Source organism: Talpa occidentalis, unplaced genomic scaffold (genome assembly GCF_014898055.3).
Source record: "Talpa occidentalis isolate TD23 unplaced genomic scaffold, MPIMG_talOcc4v2.1 talOcc4.6, whole genome shotgun sequence".
NCBI lineage: Eukaryota > Metazoa > Chordata > Mammalia > Eulipotyphla > Talpidae > Talpa > Talpa occidentalis.
Window position 1 is genome coordinate 117,791,708 of NW_023604972.1, and position 19,968 is coordinate 117,811,675.

The 19,968-nt window shown below is 41.3% G+C and overlaps 1 protein-coding gene and 1 long non-coding RNA gene across 5 annotated transcripts in view; one reads left to right on the plus strand and one right to left on the minus strand.

Moving 5' to 3' along the window:
* GHR (growth hormone receptor) overlaps nucleotides 1-19,968 on the minus strand; it is a 234,362-nt gene that overhangs the window by 120,374 nt on the left and 94,020 nt on the right. For both annotated transcript variants that reach the window (XM_054688056.1, XM_037530377.2), the window contains exon 2: nucleotides 671-751. In XM_054688056.1, coding sequence (XP_054544031.1) covers nucleotides 671-740 — 70 coding nt within the window. In that variant the 5' untranslated portion in view covers nucleotides 741-751. The remainder of the gene's footprint in view (nucleotides 1-670; nucleotides 752-19,968) is intronic.
* LOC119261016 (uncharacterized) overlaps nucleotides 13,329-19,968 on the plus strand; it is a 29,669-nt gene continuing 23,029 nt past the window's right edge. For all 3 annotated transcript variants that reach the window (XR_008549184.1, XR_005128887.2, XR_008549185.1), the window contains exons 1-3: nucleotides 13,329-13,369; nucleotides 14,160-14,249; nucleotides 19,558-19,620. This is a non-coding gene — a long non-coding RNA (uncharacterized LOC119261016). The remainder of the gene's footprint in view (nucleotides 13,370-14,159; nucleotides 14,250-19,557; nucleotides 19,621-19,968) is intronic.

A 19,968-nucleotide genomic window follows, 5' to 3' on the forward strand; every position in this document is an offset into this window, starting at 1 on the left:
CTTTCTGGACAGAAAAATAGTTATTTTTCCCTCCATTGCCCTCTCTTGTTCCAGTTACTTCTGTGATGAGACACTGAGCCATAAGTTCGAATATATTAATATCTCTCCACTAGGAAAAGGGTATAAAAAAGGAGGGAGAATTATAGAGATGGCGAAAGACACTCATGACTTCTGAGTATCTCATTCAACTATTTTGGGTGTCTCGTCTTTCACATTTAGACAAATGGTCCTCACCCTAAAAGTAAGAGGTGAAATTTATTGGAAACCTGCAATTACTGCCCTCAGAAAATGTGATTAAGAGGTCTTAATTGTGAGCTCTAGAAATAGGTGATGATATCCTTTGTCAGAGATGAGCTGAGTGATCAGGAGGTTAATAACCCTTGAGTGCAATTTCAATATCTCTCCTGAGCCCGAGGACCATGAGAGCTGGCTTGTGTGCAACACAAATGCCCTCAGCATGATTTGCAGCTTGTATATTTGATGTGAAAACATCAGATACCAAAGCTGACTACTGTATTCCTCCTAAAGCATCCACAGACATGTCCTCCTAGTTTATTACTTTAAAGCTACGTTTCCTATTTGTTGTTACTTGAAATTTGCATCTCTTAATTCAACAGAGGTCAGTGTGGTTGCAGAACACTGGTGGTAGCTATGGGAAGGCAGAACTTACCTTCACTCCCAGAAAATGCATCACTGGAGCCGGCCACTGCTAAGGTGAACAGCAGCTGCCAGAGATCCATCCCTGTGAGACCTGCAATCACATACAAAAAAGACAATGATGAAACCAAGCAGTGAAAGCAACACATTGTCATTAAATAGTGTGCAAGGGCTGGCTAACCCACGACTAAGCTGACATGCATGTCAACTCTAGAAGGAACGCTTTAAGTCATTGCCCTAGAGTTTCCTACTGTCATGCTTTTCATGAGAGCAAACAGCAGGTTGTAATAAACTCTACTTTCTGTGAGCGCTTCCCTCAGGAAATAACATGGACACTGGAGATTCACACCCAGTTGATAGCCATAGGACCACCACACAAGTGACCTCCATACCTCCCCTCCCCCCGCACACCACTCTTTCAATACTAGGGCCAGTGTGGTTCTCTGTAATTTCATTTGGAAATAGAAAAACTTGTCAGCAATATCACCAAGCATGGGCCTTGAGCTGGACAGGCCAGAAAGGGGGAAAACAAGCAATCCATGGGAATAGTAGAACTTCTCCCGTATATCAACCAGTGCATAAAAGAGCTCAATTAACACTCCAAGTACTGAGCTAATGAGCGATCTAAAGGCAGTTTAACTGCAAGTCCACAGAAAGAAAGGAAGAAGCAAAAGAAAATAAAATATCCAAGCTCCTTAGGTGCCCCCCCTCCCCCCAGGGCACAGTGTCCTTGTGGGTTTTTAGTTTCAGGAAGAATATGGTCCCAAAGGCCCAGGAATGTGAACACCTCAGACTCAAAAAAGGATCAGTGTATGCCTTGCTAGGCATTCAGAATCCCAACTGTGGCCACAGCTCGAGCCCTTCATCTGATGAACAGGGAACACATCAACACACCCCTGTCAGCACACACCTCTATCTGGAGGAAATAAGCCTCTTTGGAAAAATAAACCAGGTGTCCACATCCAGGAGCTCTAAAGAGACAAGTTTGGACTGGTTTGAAAGGAACTCAGCAGACTGCCTTTTTTCAGCAGTTGATGCATCTGAAAACTAATGGCAACTACTACTTTGAAGCTTAGCTACAAACTTTCCACAAAATTACACTATTCACAAGTCACGGGTTATGCCAGTCATCACAGTGGAAGCACCATCACCACCCTTGCTTCCACTGGCTTCACTTTATTTATTTATATTTGTTTGTTTGTTTATTTAAAGATTCATTTATTTATGCATACAATAAATGGGGTGTAGGCCAGAGGTGTGGGGGGGTGAGAGGATTCACCAGAGACAGAGTGGGGAGCAGAACAGGCAGACTGACTGAAATACTGAGGGGAGCAGTGGGTGAGGCAGGAGATGTCTGCTGTGCCATGTCGGTAGCTCCCAGGCCAGCTGGGATCGAACTCATGCTGCAGTGACTGGCGATAACTTGATAGTGTTGTCTTTAACCCCTGCGCCACCAGGGAGGCCCCAGGCCTCACTTTTATTACTGAACATACTTGACAGTAATGAAGTAGCCCTCGCAACCCCTACTCAGGCCAACAGGATGAGCAGGAATGAGACTCCCACGGGTCCTGGAGTGGTGAGGTCCCTTGGTAAGGCGTCACTGGCAGCAGGTTTTCAATGTCTGCTGACCTGCACTTTCATTTCTAGACAGCAATGACCCATCATTTTTTCCCCATATGATTTTATGTTCTTAAAGAATTCTGGGGGGACATCTCTACATGAGCTGAGTATCTTCCTGTGCATGGGTATCTGTGTGAACACGTAAGTGCATAAGCCACCTCCTCACACCCCACCTCAAAGAGTCACGGATAGGCTCCAGGGGCAGTGCAGATGAACACCCTTTGCCAACTGAGATTTCATACCAATATGAGTTGCAGTTATGGTAACAGCCAGGTTTGAAATTCCTGACCTGCATGGCTCTGGGCTAATGGCCTTGCATCATCCTCAACTACTGTGCAAATCTGACTCACCCATCAGCTCTCTTAGGTGAACAGGTTGATGGAATCAGTTTGATGCCTCCAGCAGAAATACAGAAAAAGTCAAAAACTGGCAGCAGCTCTCCTGCCCGCCTGTGCCTATACAGATGCTCCTCTTTACCACCCTTCTCCCTCTGCAAGGCAGCACCCCAAGCCTGCCCGTCTGTGACCATCAGGCCTCTCATTCTCTCCTCCTCAAACCTGCTCTCCTGAATAAAAAGAAAAAGCCAAAAACAGTATGTTGTAGGCTGCAAATACCCTGCTGTTGATAATTGGATTATTACCTTGAAAATTTTATCATTAAAGCGCTTTTTTTAAGAAAAGGCACTAAGGAAGTGAACACAGCACCTAGTATTCATTTTACTAGCCATCCCCCACCACACTTAGGTGAAATGAGTCTCCCAGGCACATGTGCTCTTGATATCAGATTCTAACAGTGAATCCCAACTCCCAGGCGGCTTTTTCTTTTTCCGAGCTTCCCAACTGAGTAAGGACATGAAAAGGCTTGCAATTCTCAAAAGGGTGTTTTCTCTGGTGTGGAAGTCACCCTTCAAACACTTCAGACACTTGGTAGGTGCCAGAAATGTGGATTTTGCCACAGATGAATAGATAACCCCACCCCATCCCCCAGCTTTGGAAAACCACTGGCTGCAAATGCACTTTACTTCTCTCACATAAGAAACTGATTATCATAATTCCTTTACAAGCCAAATAATCTCCATAGAACACATTCTAGCCCACAAAACAAAACACGCAAATCAGAATCCCAAAGCAATGTTAAGCAGAAATCTGTTTGCATATTCCTATAGCAGAAAAGATATTTAAAACTGCCATTCTCACCCCTGTTTTGATCCAACTCCCTCCTGCCCTCCTGGCAGAATATCTCTGGTTTATAGTGGGAAGAGCACAAGGGACTATGGTGATGGTGCATGGGTGAACTGGTGGTAGGAATTCCACGAGGACTATACCCGAAATGATAAAGCATACATTGTATAAAAATGAAGAAAGATGTAAAAAATATATAAAATAAAAAAAAAGTAAAACTGCCCTTCTCCAAATAGACATTAGAAGAGTTTCTCTAGGGACCTAACTCTAACACCATAGTGGTGGAGGCAGAGCAGAGGATAAAGAAATATGGCTGGCTGCAGTGAGAGCTAACTGCTACCTTAGAAAGGAATACCCCTACCCCTTCCACTGTGCTGCGCCAGTGGGGAGGACTGGTGGTTGCCCCCTCTGTACCAGTGTACTTTGAGTACCATCATATGGCCCAGGTCAAAGGATATTTGCTTGATTGGACTGCAAGCTGCCTTCTTCAGCTTTGCAGAGCTCCATCTGCAAAGATCCTTCTTTATTAGCTTCTAGCTGAGATAAAAGGTGCCTGGGACAGAATGCCAACACACCAAGTCTGGAATTTTACTGTAATCTGTTAGTGAGGTGCCAACTGTGAGCTGTATTCCTCTTTCCCAACATAATCATCTAAGTGGAGGCAGGCATCGTCCAGAGGAATCTACCCAATTGTACCTTAGTCTACTGGACTTTTAAAGTTTGCAATATTTTCCTGGGGAAAATCCCTCTCTAAATTTCTAATGCTATTTATGCATTCTTTGGCTATAACCTCATGGCAAGATTTTAATGGGGGAGGGCAGAGGGAAAGGGCGAGGAGCTTCTATTCTTGCATAATGGAACTCACACCCTTTCCAATGTCCACGCCTGAGGCATTTGGTCTGCTCCCCCTTCCTCAAGAGAGAGCCAGTTGAAAAGCAGCGTGATCCAGCTGGCATAGATTTCAATTCTGTAGAGCAGCAGAGGAGGCCTCCAAATTACAGTTAGGTCAATGATATACTGACTTTATTCCTTGGCTATAAAACAGTCCATAAACACATGAGTTGAGATGGACATTAAATATATTATTTCTTTTCTATTTTTAATATCCATCTCCAAGCAATTTGTTCAAGTCTTTTTAATTAAAATTAGCAAGTATTTATTGAACTATCAGTGCTGCTAGCAATCTAAACCATGGTCACTGACTTCAAAACTTAGGCAAAATGGGCGCATCTGGGAAAAGTAGCAGAATACCTGAAAATGGCAGTTCAGAGTAGGGAAAAATCAGGCACTGACTGAGGGTTTCAAATGAGAACAAAATGCAGATGCGATTGTGATAGGTGAGGAAAAATGAAAGGGTTGAGGGATGTTTATTATGTGTGAGAGTGCAGCAAGTGCAGATGGCCTGCGTGTGGATCTGGGTTCTGATTCTGTCAGGATAATGACCTGATAGGACTCACAAGCTAGAGAACATGACTCAAATTCTGAATAAATGGTGATACTCTTGATTAGCAAGGAGGGCCAGACACAAACAGCATCTTCAACATTAATCAGAGGCTCACTAGAAGTTTTGGTACAGGTAAATCATGTTTTGAGTGGAATTTTCTCAGGGTAAATCTGCTCCTTATACCTTCTTCATATCATTGACAACTACTGATGGATTTGGTAATGACTGGATACAGAAGATGATAAATGCATGTCTATCGCAAGTGACTAAGTAATCAGTATATTTGTGGAGGAAAGGTGATAGTATTGATAGAAATTAGGGATTTGGGATCTGACTTGTTTAGTGGAAAGATAGGATCACATGATGGTTCTGGATACTTGGTGTTGAAAGTGACTATGAGACTTGTGGAAATGTTAGAAGTGGCTAGTGGGGAGCTGAAGTTAGGAGACCAAAAACAGAGAAGGTATTACTGGATTTCAGTGATATCTACCTGGAGATGAGTATTAGAAGAATTTAATGTGAAGACTCAGCTATTTTGTGAAGAATCTGTTTTTTGTTTTCATTAAAACTATATTTAAAAATTCTAAAAAGAAATATAAAAGAACTATGACATCAGAATACTAGTAATAGGTTTAGGAGTCTGCAGACATGTTAAGGCAAAATACCAAAATGGCAGTTGAATCCATCAAAGATAGTGTTTCCCTTGATTTTCATTTTACTGATCTAGCTATTCTCGTACTGAAAAAGGAAAAGCTGATTTAAAAATCTCCATAAAAAAATAAAGTAAGAAAATACAGAAAAAAAATCTCCATAAAAAGCGTAATTGTTGATGCTGCAAAAGCAAGACTCTAGGTTGATACTTAGTAAATGTGTACTTTCTAATGCTGGTATTGATTACTAATGAAACATAAAATTGAATCTAGATTTCTTAGTGAAGTTTTTATAAGAACTGGAAAAGGAAGAGCTTAATACAAAAAGGTATTTGGAACAGCCCACTCTAATTAGCATCAGGCAAACGTTTTGCATGTTGAGTTCATGTTATGACCCACTTTCATGCTGGTGGACATTTGAAAATTGGTTAGAACTACAGTACCCACTCATTTCCTTCCTATTAGACATTGTTGATGTAAATATTTAGGCTGAGATTTCTCTCTTCTCAGGATTCCATGATGGGAAAGTATTTTAAATGCATGAGAAGAGAGTAAAAAGATCTTTGGGAGTGGTACACAGAGTAGGTCTCTATTTTGTACTAAACAAATAAAGAATATCTGGAACCTACCTGTGCAGATCAATTTGGTTGCCAGCAGTCACCTATGACTATTGAGCATTTGCAATGTGTCTAATGTGATTGAGGAATTAAATAAGATTCTAAATTAAATTGATTAAATACTTTATTGGACTATTTAATTAAGCATATTTGGAAGAAGTAGGGTATGTGAATCTACTTTTTTGACTGCACATTTTATAAAACCTAAATACAGATCAAGTCTTTCTGATGAAAATTTAATTCTATATGGAGGTGTGTTAGTGTAAAATAAACACTTTTGAAAGGTTTGGTACCAAAAAAATGCAAAATATTTCAGTAATGTTTGTTAAAATCATTTTTTTGATTTTTGGGTTAAATGAAATCTATTAAATACTACTTATCTTCTGTTTCTTTCTTTCTTTTTTTTAAAGATTTATTTATACAAGCACTGGGTGCAGTCAGAAGTGGGGAGGGTGAGAGAATGCACCAGAGACAGAGCGGGGAGCAGAGCAGGCAGAAGGACCGAAGTACACTGCTGAGGGGAGCAGCGGGCGGCAGGAGAGGCCTGCGCGCCATGTGGGACCCTCCTCTGGTGGCCGGGGAGCAGCCGGGGATCGAACCCGCGCTGCAGAGGCTGCGGGCAGCTTTGCAACCCAGCGCTCAACCGCCGTGCCAACGGGGAGGCCCGTATCTTCTGTTTCTTTTTATTTTTAAATTTATTTTTCAAAATTCAAAGAAAACTTTAATCACACATGTGCCTCACATTTTATTTTATATTTATATTTGACAACATTGATAGTTTGCATACATTTGCATTCAGAAACATTAAACTGTTACAGAGGACATAATTTTCTTTGTAACAAAAATAAAATAAAATTTTATATTTTTAATCACCTATGAAATTATTACTGTTATGTTTTAGGAGGTCCTCCCAAGTGCAGAATGATGGGAACAGATCATTGGAGATTTGGGCATAATTATATTTATAAAAGTTTTTTTGGGGGGACATCCAGTGTGCCTTTGTTTACATTTAGAAGTGTGACTATACATGTTGTATTTCTCTTGGAGACATGGTGGTATACTGATAAATTTAACAATTGTCTTTTGGGAATTAAAAAAAAATTAAGTGCCATGATTGGTAGCATAATTTCTATGATGTATAAATAAATATCTCCACCAAACCACATTTTAAGCTATCAAGTCACTGAATATGGATTCATTGAATCACTGGATTTATTAGCCAATAAGAACTAGATCCAGCACACCACCAGTTGGGTGTTGTTTAACCTCCATGTGAGGTAACAGATACAAAGATTAATCAACCCACTGACACTGATACAAGATGTCAAGAGACAGTGCTACTGAGTGAACTTTGGACACTTGGTTTCATTTGATGCTGTCCACTATCAGCTTATCTTCCTCATAGTTTCCCAGGTCTACAGAAATTAACATCAGCCTCGACCACAGGTGCTATCCTTAATCTTCACTTACAGAGGGCAAATTTCAGGTTTGAGGGCATGCATTCTGCAGTTTGGTTGAAATCCTGGCTTTACCAAACTCCTGTTTACTCATCTCTAACATGGAGATATTATTATTCCTCCTCATAGGAAAATCAGGAGGGGATAAAATAAGATCATCTATTCAAAGCATTGGCACATCCTCTGCAAATACTCAATAAGCACTAGCTATTCATCAGATTCCTACTATAGCAGTAATAAATAGAGCAAGCTTTATGTCTCCTTGGAGTAGATTGAGAATGGGATCAGGAAGCCTGGGGAGGTGGCAAAACAATTAGCAAATGTGTTTTTGGGCAGCCACAATATGAAAGACCCCCCTCCTTCATGCAAATATTTATACCACATAAGGGTGCAGGAAGGGGAAGAATCAAAATGCAGTGTGTGCGTGGCCAAGGCTAAGGCAGGAATGCTGTCCATTTTTGCTTAGGTACATAGGTATTCTGCAACCATCCCAGGCCAGGTAGGTTCATTGTAGGCTCAGGCAGCTTGAAAGAGAAATGTGGAGCCCTTGGCATGCATCATCCCCACAACTTAGGGGAAACAAGCCAGCAGGGAGACAGCAACTTGCCTGCCCCACCCCCACCCCCGCCCGGGCCCCCCCAGGAATCCCTATGCTCTCTTTCCTCTCTTGGCCATTCAGTGATGGCTGTCCACAGCTCTCCACTGCACTCCACCATATGGTCTTCTGCTGTCCCCCCATATATTCTCGGTCTCATGGCTCAGCTGTACCCACCTATGCATGCCCACACCATTCTCCAGATGTCTGCCTTCAGGCACCCATATAAACAATTAGCATCATAGATGCTAATGTCAGGAGGGCAGGAAAACCCTGATAACTTTCATTTACCTTTCAATGGGCAACGGCATTCCTTCTGTGAGGAGGCTCAATTGTGAGAAATAATTTAGAGGCTGATTTTCCTCCATCACTATTTCGTCTATTTATTTCGTGAGAAAGAAAATTCCCTGCTGTTGTTACTGGGTTCAGATCATTTGTTTTATAAATCATGGATTTCTAGAGCTGAAAGTTGGGTAGATGAATTTTAATGATAAGAGGCTTGGCTTGAATCTAGGACTTTCCCCTTGAGAACAGAGAGCAGGCAGCTGGGTTCGAGGAGCCTGGGTCTCCACCTCTTCCTTTCTGGAGGAGTGAAAGAATAAGTTGCATTTTATAAAGGGCTAAATGCTCAGTGCCGCTGCTCTCTTGGTTGGCATGTGTATTCTGCTGGGAGTGGAACCTCCTCAGGGCATGGGTGTTCTTAGCTCAGGAGACCCCAGTGGTAGCTGGCAACACCTCACCACAGCTATCCCTGTGGATGGTCAAACTCACCCAGCCTCATTCACAGGGTACTGCCCCGATTCACGGTACAGGTGTGTCTCTAACATGGCAGAGAAAACCAACTGCCTAAACGCTTATTTGAACAATCAGTTCCTTTTCCTATCTAACTTTACACCACTGCACCGACAAAGTTATTTTTCCCAAAACAAGATTTGAAAAAGCAAACCTCTTACTGAATTTCTGCTTTTTCTCTCTGTCTTTCACAAGTGGCACTTTTTTAAAATTTAAGCTTTTATGACCACGATAGATAATGTAGAACATGAAGAATGTGCTTTAAACAAAAGTTGAAGATGTTGGAGTTTCTGTCAAACTCTCAGATGGGAAACAGATAAGCTGCTGGAGATAAGATTTCATAGAATGTAATCTTCAAACAAAAACATTCATTATCTTGACGAGATGATAATCTGACAATGATCAGTGCAATAATTCACAATGTACTGAATTCTTTCTATGTTCTAGAAGTGCACATCACTGCCTGTTAGGAGCAAACAGAAAGGCAGGTTTTTAAAGGAGCACACCCAGATAACAGCGCAAAAGTGAGGAGAAACTCCTCTTGCGTTCTCTCAAGTCCCAAATGGTGAAGTTCTTCTTTTAAGGTAAACAAGTTGGGAAAGAACAGTGAGGCAATGTGATTTCCGAGAACAAGCGTTGCTAGTGGAGTCAGCAATCCCAAGCCTGGGTGCTAGCCCAGGGGTGCCTGACTTGGTGGCTCTGTCGTTATTTAATCACCATGGACTCAGTCCACTCACCCAGTGGCCATTCCATGGTTTGGGGGATAAGTCAACTCCCACACAGTTCGATGAAAGAACAGCTGCCATTCATTGAGCACTACTTGTGTTCTGGTACCAGGTTTCTACTAGTTACTTCTCCTGTTTGAGCTGTGAGCAACCTGGGGGATGTGTCTCACTCACTATTGTATCCCTAACAACTAGCTTTGGGTCGGGCACTGAGTAGATGCATCCTAGAAAATCTGCCTATTCTATATACGTGCTGAGCAATGTATTTTTTCATTCAACTTCCACACAGACTGCAGGAGAGTGCCTCATTTTAAAACTGAGAAAATGAAAATTTAGAGGAGTTGATAGTGGTTAAGTGAACCCTGAAGCTCAGACTGACCACTGCCAGGTAGGGATTCGAACTGTGCTTGAGGTCTCCAATGACACCTTCACCTTCCCAAGCTGCTTCGTCAGTGCTAAACCAGGCAGACTAATGACATGAGAAGGAAAACAGCAAAGCAGAAAAAAATTACAGAGAGCAAGCAAAAGAGAAAGGGGAACATTGAGATTGAATTGTGGATAGGGACAGAGACCATATTATTTCCAGTCCTTAAGACCTGTCACAATGGCGGTAATTCATAAATGCTGACATTGCAGGTGTTTCAGGAACTGCATTATTGAAGGGATAGAATAGACATGTCTAGGCCTTAGAGTCTCCAAGAGTACCTGGCCTGTTTCTGGGTCCATTAGAGTTATGAAGTGTGTGCTCTCTATGACACCAGGGCATCCCCCCTCACCCATCTCCTTTAAGCCTATATGTATAAATAGAAAGAAGTCTATTTGGCCAGACTGACTGGCTCCCAGATGGATGGAAAACCAGGGGCAGATCAATGTCACAGCTGATCTCCAGGAAGTTTATAATATACCACTTTACTCTTCAAGATCACAGGCAGTATAATAGCTTGGACTTGGACCATTCATTGTTAAAAGCTTTAACAGAAAAGCCTCTCTAGAATAGCGTTGTGTAACAGAAGTAAAATGTGAGCCACAAATGGCAGCCACACATGTAATTTTAAAATTCTGAGTGACCACAACAAAAACAAAGTAAACAATCCAATCAAAAAATGGGCAGAAGAACTTAAAAGACATTTCTCTAAAGAGGAAATGCAAATGTCCAACAGGCATATGAAAAAATGTTCAACATCCCTCATAATCAGGATCAAATCAAAACCACAATGAGATACTATCTTACACCAGTAAGAATAGTCTATATTAAAAAAACTAGCAACAACAAATGTTGGCGAGGATGTGGAACATCTCCTACATTGCTGGTGGGAGTGCAACCTGGTCCAACCACTAGGGAAAGCTGTGTGGAGGTTCCTCAGACTACTAAAAATGGAGCTACCATATGACCTAGCAATTCTACTCCTAGGAATCTATCCAAAGGACACAAAAACATTATTTCAAAAGGATACCTGCACCCCTGTGTTTATTGCAGCACTATTTATAATAGGTAAGACTTGGAAACACCCCAAAAATAGATGACTGAATCAAGAAGATGTGGTATATATACACAGTGGAATACTATTCAGAAATCAAAAAAGATAAACTAATACTATTTGCAGCAACATGGATGGAGCTAGAAGAGATTATGCTCAGTGAAATAAGTCAGAAGGAAAAAGAAAAATATCAGATAGTTTCACTTACAGGAGGAATATAGGGGAACCAAATAAGGCATCAGGGGAAAAAAATAATAAAAAACCCACAATAAAACAAAATAAACAGACAACTATAAATTGGAGACATTCTGCAGGGGAAGGGGAAGGAGAGGGATTGGAAGGGGGGAGTGAGGAGCACAGGAGACTGTGGTGATGGTGCTTGGGTGAATTGGTGGAGGAAATTCTATGGGGACCCCATCTGAGGGGGAAAAAAGCAAACATTATAGAAACATGAATAATGATGTAAAATATATGTAAATAAATTATTAAAAAATAAAATTCTGAGTGACCACACTAAAAGTAAAGAAATACATAAAATTAACTTTAATATATAACCCAAAATATTCAAAATATTATAATTTCATCATGTAATAAATATGAACAGTATTAGGAGATATTTTATGCTCTTTATTCATTTTGTGTCTTTGCTCTGTCATGTATGTCAAACTCACAACACATCACAACTGTGCCACATTTCATGTGTTCGGGAGCCACAGGCAGCTGTCTGGTGGTTACTGCATTGGACTGTACAGCTCAGGAACACAGAGATTATGGAAGTCCACAGGGCCTGTGCAGAATGTGTCTGTGTTTATTATTGTTCACGAGCAAGTGAAGCTGCTGAGAAGAAACCTTTCAACAGTTATTTTGTAAGGTCTATTAGTTTCTCAAAGTCCTACAAACATAGAAATAGTCTTTCTACTGAAGTGAGAAGTAGGGTATTCCAGATTCTTTTAGCACTCATTTTGCATGTAATTACTGAGCCAAACTCTGTGTACAATTGAACCATAAACTTTGCGTTTGTGGCATGGAAGCTGGAATTCATGCACCCAATCTGTCACTTGTCATGGGCCTTTACATGTGAAACTCATCACCCTCAGCTTCCTTACTCCAAATAGAATGTCTGGAGCATATCAACAGCTCTTAGCCTTGGCTGCATATTAGAACCACCTGGGGCACGGTTTTTTGTTTTTTTGTTTTTTTTGAAAAATACCCTGGCTTTCCTGCAGGTAAACTGAGAAGCACTGACCTAGTGTAAACCAAATACGCAATGATTTTTTTTTAAGTTAGTGAAAATAGAGCTAATCTGCCCCCAGGAACCAATAAATATATGTTTTGCAGCAGAGAACCTTCTATCAATATGCCCAGTGGTAGAAATACTGAAATTTGAAAGTAGGATCAGAAAATATTATTCTACGAGACGTAAAATAAAAACAATACATGTGAGTAGAGGTAATCAGCCATCTACAAATACAATTACTCAAATAATGACAAAACATTATTTCAAAGTGTTGATATGACTGGGTAGGCAGAATGTTAAAGAGATCCCCCCCAAGATTTACTATCTGATTATTCACTCATTTAGGTAGTACTTTGAAGGAACTGTTCAGATATAATTCAGGTTAGTAATCAGTAAAACTGATTTTTTAAATTGGGAGATTATTCTGGATTATCTGAGCAATTAAAAGTAATCCATCAGCCTGAAAAAGCAGAAGAAGAAGAAGAAGGGGCAGAAGGGGGAAGTCAGAGAGATCAGAAACTTGGGAGGAGCAGAGCAGCTGTTGCTGGAGGGGACCACATAGAAATCATGAGATGCAAAGCCTTTAGGAGCAAAAACTGACTCCTAGTGGGCAGCCGGCAAGGGAATGGAGAGGGTGGTCCTGCAGGGCAGGGAGCTGAACCTGGCCAGCGGTTGAAATATTTTTGGAAACAAATTCATCCCCAGAGTCCCCAGAAGGTAATGCAGCCCTTAAAACCATTGAGTTGACCTCGAAGCAGAAAATTCAATTGAGCCGGGTTATGCCCAGACTTCTCACTTGAAGAACTGTGAGCTCATAAATGGCTATTGTTATAAACCACCAAATCTGTGGTAATTTGTCATGGAAGCAACAGAAAACTAAGACCATTCACTATGGAGGCTGAGGATGACTTCCCAGGTAACCAGGGTCACATGCCACTAGGGAGAGGGGCTTTTCAGAAGAATACAGACATTTGGAGGCAGAAGGAACTTTACAGATAATCCAGTCCAATTAATTAATGATTGATGAATAGTGAAAAAAAACTAGATAGTAAATAATTTATGGCTCTGTAGCCTCCAACCACCCTAGGCCCAGAGTGATTAGATGGGCCAACAAAAATGTGTTATTATAGACAGTTACAATAATCTCTCAGAGCTTGGAATGCTCTCCCCTGAAGTCATTCAGTTCCCTCTATTCAACTCAACAGTTGCCAAATAATCTTCTGATTGTTATTTTGTTTTGTGGGGTTTGCTTTTTTCCTGGGATATGAATACAATAACCAGCTGAAATGAAATAGCTTAACAACCGAAATGGAGAATAAACAAATACACTGGCATTCTGGTGTGTTGGTCCACCTCTTGTGTTTGGTTAGATTGAATTGGGCCCCTAGAATCTGATCACCTCTGGGTCAATTTTTTTTTTCTTTAATACATAAACCTGGACATGAGATGGTCCCAGGGAAAGTAAGAAAGCCTGAGAAATCCTGTCTAAATTAGTTTTCTGGCCTTGCTTCTCATCTTAATCTCAGGTCTAACCAGGAAATTAAAAAATAGACAATGTAGCAATGGAAAAGTAAATCAAAATCAAGGTCAAGATCTAGGACAACTTAGGATAGGGAGAAGATAAGGGCAAGAAGATGTACTTATGAAAGAAAAGGTGGTGTGCCAGGACCATTTGTAACATTTCCTTGTAAATCTTGGCTTCTCAGAACTTGTTTTCAGTCCTTCTGAATAAACCATTCAGTTCCCAGAAGCCTTCATCTGACACCCTATGGGATCACCACATCTTACAGGAAATTGTAAGTCAGGTACCGACCATGTTTCTCCTAATCAGTTGACTAGTGGATGATGGTAACAAAGAGCAGGTTGAGCCAAACCCTGAACCACTATTGATCCATAGAGACTGTCCACCCATCAAAAAATCAAAGGAACAGACATTTTAAATGCTTTCCTGATGCAAACTGTTCTAGTGAACTCAGCTATTTCACATCTTGCAGAACACTGTAATCAATCACTTATCTTCCCATCCAACCGAAAAGAGATCCACATTCATTTTTCACTTTTCAACCACTTGTGATCATGTTACCAGTTAAAACTTTAGTTCCACCTGAGAAAAATTTTCATCTGAGACTGGACCCCAGCATCCATACATTTGATCTTCAACACCATGGAAATGATGGCAAAAAGTGAAGCTAATTCCATACAGGCTTTGTGGATGCCACCCCCACTCCATTAAGACACCAGGAACTATAAATCCCAGGATCCCCAAAGGGAAGTGGTGAGGACCTAAGGATGGAGTTAAGCAGCCATTTTTTCTGTTTGTAAATAAAAACCAGCCATGTTAGTGGGGTCTCGGACACTTGGCTCGGGCTCTTGGCCAGGCAGGTTTGGTCTTGGCGGGTCATTTGGGACTCCAGGTCGGCAGAATGGGCAGGACACATTTAAGAATTTCTCTCCCTCTTTTCTCCCTGAGTTGTACATTTCCTCATTTACCTTTCCCTTGTAAATAAACCTTTTGTTAACCTTTAAAAAAAAATAAATAAATAAAACTTTAGTTCCAAAAGAAGAAAAAAAGCTACAGGGAATCTCTGGGGTGGCAGTTACATAGAGTATCCCCGAAATACTCAAGAATCAGGAGGCAGGTGCCTCAGACATCAGGAAATAATCATCTCATTGCCCATAAGCATCTGCAATCTCTCCCATCCACACTGAACTCAGAAGCTCCCACCTGCTCCCACCTGCTCCCTATCTAATGCACTAACAATCGCATCTCTCATATTCCTGTCTTCTTTACTAAGTTCTTCCAGTTACCATGGTTGGTCCATCCCCTCTTACATTTAACTTGTCACCATCAGGGGATGATGCCACTGCAGCATTCTCTCAGGTGTGTTCCTCCTCCTTTGATCTAGCCCCATCAAGGTCTTTCTTCCTTTACCTTCAAGGCTGCTGCCAGACAAACCACAAATCTTTCTCCTCTTCAAATAACACTCAGATCCTCTGTGAACTTCTACATTCCTCCTGAGATTTAGCAGTTCACTCCTGCATACCTCCACGCTGATTTTTTTAATGTCTACCATAAAATCTGCTACATATGGAAGTCCCGAGATGATGAACCCCCTGGATGTGGATAAATTAGTTCTCAGTGCCTGTGTTGCTGTCTGTAAGGTTGCTCAGGGAGACACAGACTCACTCCATCTGTTTATCACTCTACCCACCACTCAGTGCCTCACAGCATTTGATGAGCAATGAACAGAGATGTGCTCTGTGTGTGTGTGTGTTTATGGGGGTGTTGCTGGTGGGTGAAAGGTAGATAGAGGCACTAGCCATACTCCCCCTTCTCCAAGAATATCCAGACCATCATCTAGCTGTAGTTTCTTGATCTTTAGGGAAAGCAAGTTTGGGTAAAAGAGATTCAAAGGTAATCAAGATATGGCTGAAGTCTGGGAAGCCATAACATAATCTGAAAGCACTGGCTATAGGTACAAGAATATTTCATAAAGACAGGGAAGGTTACAGGTGAAAATTCTGCCTGGGACCCACCTGAATGTTAGCTTATGCTTCCTGAGTGCAAATTATCTCTGTTGACTTTTTCCAAAGGCACCAACTCTTTAAATGCTCAGAAAACTGGCTCTTTGTTCAGAGAACAAACTTTGAGAACCCAAATGCTATCATTTTTTAATTTTTTAAAAGATTTTATTTATTTATGCATACAAGAGCTGGGGTGCAGGCCAGAGATGTGGGGGGTGAGAGGATTCACCAGAGACAGAGTGGGGAGCAGAACAGGAAAATTGACCGAAGTACACTACTGAGGGGAGCAGCGGGCGAGGCAGGAGAGGTCTGCTTCGCCATGTGGGTTGCTCCCTGGCCGGCCAGGGATCGAACTCGTGCTGCAGAGGCTGCGGATTGCTTCATAGTGCGGTGCTTAGCCCCTTGCGCCACCAGGGAGGCCCCCCAAATGCTATTTAAAGGTGATCAGCCTATAAAAGGGTAATCCCCAGAGAATCTGGAAACTCCCCTTTCCAAGACAAGGAGGAAGGCAGTCTGAGATTTTGCCTAAGAAGAATATTATAAACTACAGGATAAAAAAAAGCCTTGCTTACAGTAGAAAGGAGTCAAGCAGCAAAGTAGAAGAAAGAGGGAACACTGAAATGGGAGAAGGAGGGAAATAATTGGTTTCAGCAATGTCAGATTTACATTTAAAAATGCAAAAGCAAGTTAAAATAAGGAGAGACCTCACTCTTACCATTTTAATCAAATTTTACAAGAAGGGAACACTTACCCATTGTCTGGCAGATATTCCTGAATTGGAGGCTGGATGATTTCCTCCAGGCTTTATTTGCAAGAACTTTTAAAATTTCCCTTTCATTCAGTTATATATGCAAAGCAGGTCACATTACACCAATATGGTTAAATCTGGCAGAGGGGGTGCGGCCAAAGGCGGAATACAGTTCAAGTTGCTTTAGAACTAAATCAATTAGTTATGTAGTCTCTTTCTTTCTCTACCTTTTTCTAACTATAAATGCACAATATTTGCTATGTAAAACTGTGATAAAAATACTAATGTACTTTAGTAATACATTAGTGTAAATGTATAAAATAATATAAAATAAATTCCAGATTCCTTTTTGGTCTTTAATAAAATTTCTAAAAAAAGAATTGAAAACAGACTCCATACAAAAGTTGTTTTAAAGGTTCATTATTGATTTTTTCTGTTTAATATTAGCATCTCTTAAGTACCTGCCAATTACATTGCCACTTTTTCTAGGAAATTAAACTTTCGGCAATTCTTTGTTGACTCCAATGAAATCAACCTTGCTCAGCTAATATTATCTGATTCAATTGAGAATGAAGTCCTGATATGAATGGCAGACTAATGGGAAATGCTTAAAGTCTGATATTGCATGATCCAGGAAGATTCCATTAGCTTAGAGAAGTTTCAAGTAAAAGGACAGGGAACTTGAAAAAATCATAGAAAAGTCCATGAAGGACCCACGGTGTATTAAGAAGGAGACAGTGAGAATGTCTTGGCACAGAAATAAAGACCTGGTATCATTTCAGCAACACTGCTCTACCATGTTGGCTAAAGGAACAGAATACCCATCCCTAATTCCCCAACCACCCCCAAACCAAAACCAAAACTGATCATCAAGTAGAATGGCTGCATACATTAATATTCCATCATATTCCTTATCACTGGCCATTCAATTCAGTGATTTTCAAATCGTGTGTCACAACCTTCTAATAGGTTGTAAGAACCATTTAATGTGTCTTGGCTTGTTTAGATGAATAGACTGGTGCTACAGACTGATGGGCTGTGTCTGCCCCAGTGTGCCCCTCCCCCACTTCTGTCCAAACCTCATCTCCAAAGTGATGGAGGTGATGGTGACATGAGGGTGGAGCCCTCCTGATGAGTCTGTGGTCCCAGAGAGTTCCCTCCCCCCTCCCACCATGTGAGGACATGGTGAAAAGCCAGCTGTCTATGACCCTGGGAGTGAAGCTGTTACAGGGCAACCCCAATATAAAACAGGTTGCTTGACTATGGGTCCTCACCTGCTCCATTAAAAGGGACTGACACTGCAGGCACACACAAAAGGTCAACAAAGGTTTATTTACAAGGCAAAGGGAAATGAGGAAATGTACAACTCAGGGAGAAAAGAGGGAGAGAAATTCTTAAATGCATCCTACCCCTTCCGCCAGCCCGGAATCCCAAATGACCCACCGAGACCAAACCTGCCTGCCCGAGAGCACAAGCCAAGTGCCCGAGACCCCACTAACTTGGCTGGTTTTATTTACAAACAGAGAAAATGGCTGCTTAACTCCGCCCTTAGGTCCCCGCCACTTCCCTTTGGGGATCATGGGATTTGTAGTTCCCAGTGTCTAGATGGAGGGGGGTGGCATCCACAAAGCCTGTAGGGAGTTTGCTCAGAGCATCCTTTCCCCTACAAACCCTCACCAAGCATGAATCTGCTGCACCTTAATATTGAGTCCCCAGCCCCCCAGGCCGGTGAGATATGGGTTTCTGTTGTATGTAAGTCACACAGTCAGTGGTAGTTTTGTTATAGCAGCCAGAACAGACTAAGGAATAGAATGGAATGAAATGGAGAAGAGAGGGGAGAAAGGAAAGGAGCAGGCAGTTTCCTTATATGAAACTTTTTTTACATTTTAAAAGGACAGGCTTCTTAGGAAAAGGAGAAAGAAAAAGAGAAATGCTGCACAGTCGCCAGTGCGCAGGGGAGCTCCGTATGAAACTTTTAAACCCATGGGTATGCCTACTGGCTCACTATGCAGTATTTTCTTTTTTTTTTTTTTTTAAATTATTTATTTATTTATTTATTTATTTATACAAGCACTGGGTACAGTCAGAAGCGTGGGAGGGTGAGAGAATTCACCAGAGCCAGAGCGGGGAACAGTACAGACAGACTGATGAAATACACTGCTGAGGGGAGCAGCGGGCGGCAGGAGAGGTCTGCGTACCATGTGGGACCCTCGCTGGCGGCCGGGGATCAAACCGGTGCTGCAGAGGCTGCAGGAAGCTCCGCAGCCCAGCACTCAACCGCTGCGCCACCAGGGGAGGCCCTATGCAGTATTTTCTTATGATGGATAGCAGTCGAAAAGCTTGTAGGTCACTGATACAAACGTTTTTAGTTTTTCAAATACTGTAAATAATGGTGCAAAATTTCTTTTGCAGAGGAGGGGATTTGGCCTGTGTTATCATTTATTGCCTAATGGTTGATTCCCAGCAGTCATATTGCTGTATGAAAGGGGAAGAACATTTATGAGATTTTTAAAATATGTTATCACTCACTGCTTTCAAACTGCTGGAGTTTAGAGTCAGACCAAACCAGCAGAGAATTTCAAGTTCCTGTATAATTATAAGCAAACATTTTCTGTCATTGCTAAAAGTGACAAATGATTTTCCATCATTTCAATTTACGTTTATTTGATCATTTGAAGTTAATTCTTTGAAAAATTTAATGTGAATATGAATTACTTATGTATATACTTCCACTTTTTGTTGGGTTCCTCTCTTTGTTGGAGTGCCTACCTTTTTCCTGTTCCCTTTTCCTCATACATATTTTTAATGAAATATTCCTATTATTTCTCTAGGTATGAAGGTATAGCGAAAAGGAAAAGTGAGAGAGGGCATTTTAATCAGCTTGATTTTCCCAGGTTGGTATCAGGTTACCTTTAGGCTTTTAACCTTCTTTTGAGACCAATGCTAGATTTGGCTTTAAAAGTAACTTTGAAAATAACCAATTCCATTTATTGTCGCTTCCTTAGTACATTAATAACAATAATATGAAGCCAAGTTGTCAGAAAGTGCTGAATTTATATCCATTCTCAGAGTAAAAAATAACAAGCCCACACAAATTTACACGGATAGAAGTGGAGACATCTGCCAACTTTGCACATGTAGGGCATTCATCCTGCAAGGCACTGGGCTGGGGAGCGGGCATCTAGAATAGTTACTCAGCTGAGTTCACACTGAATCTGTGATTGCCACTCCCGCATCCACCC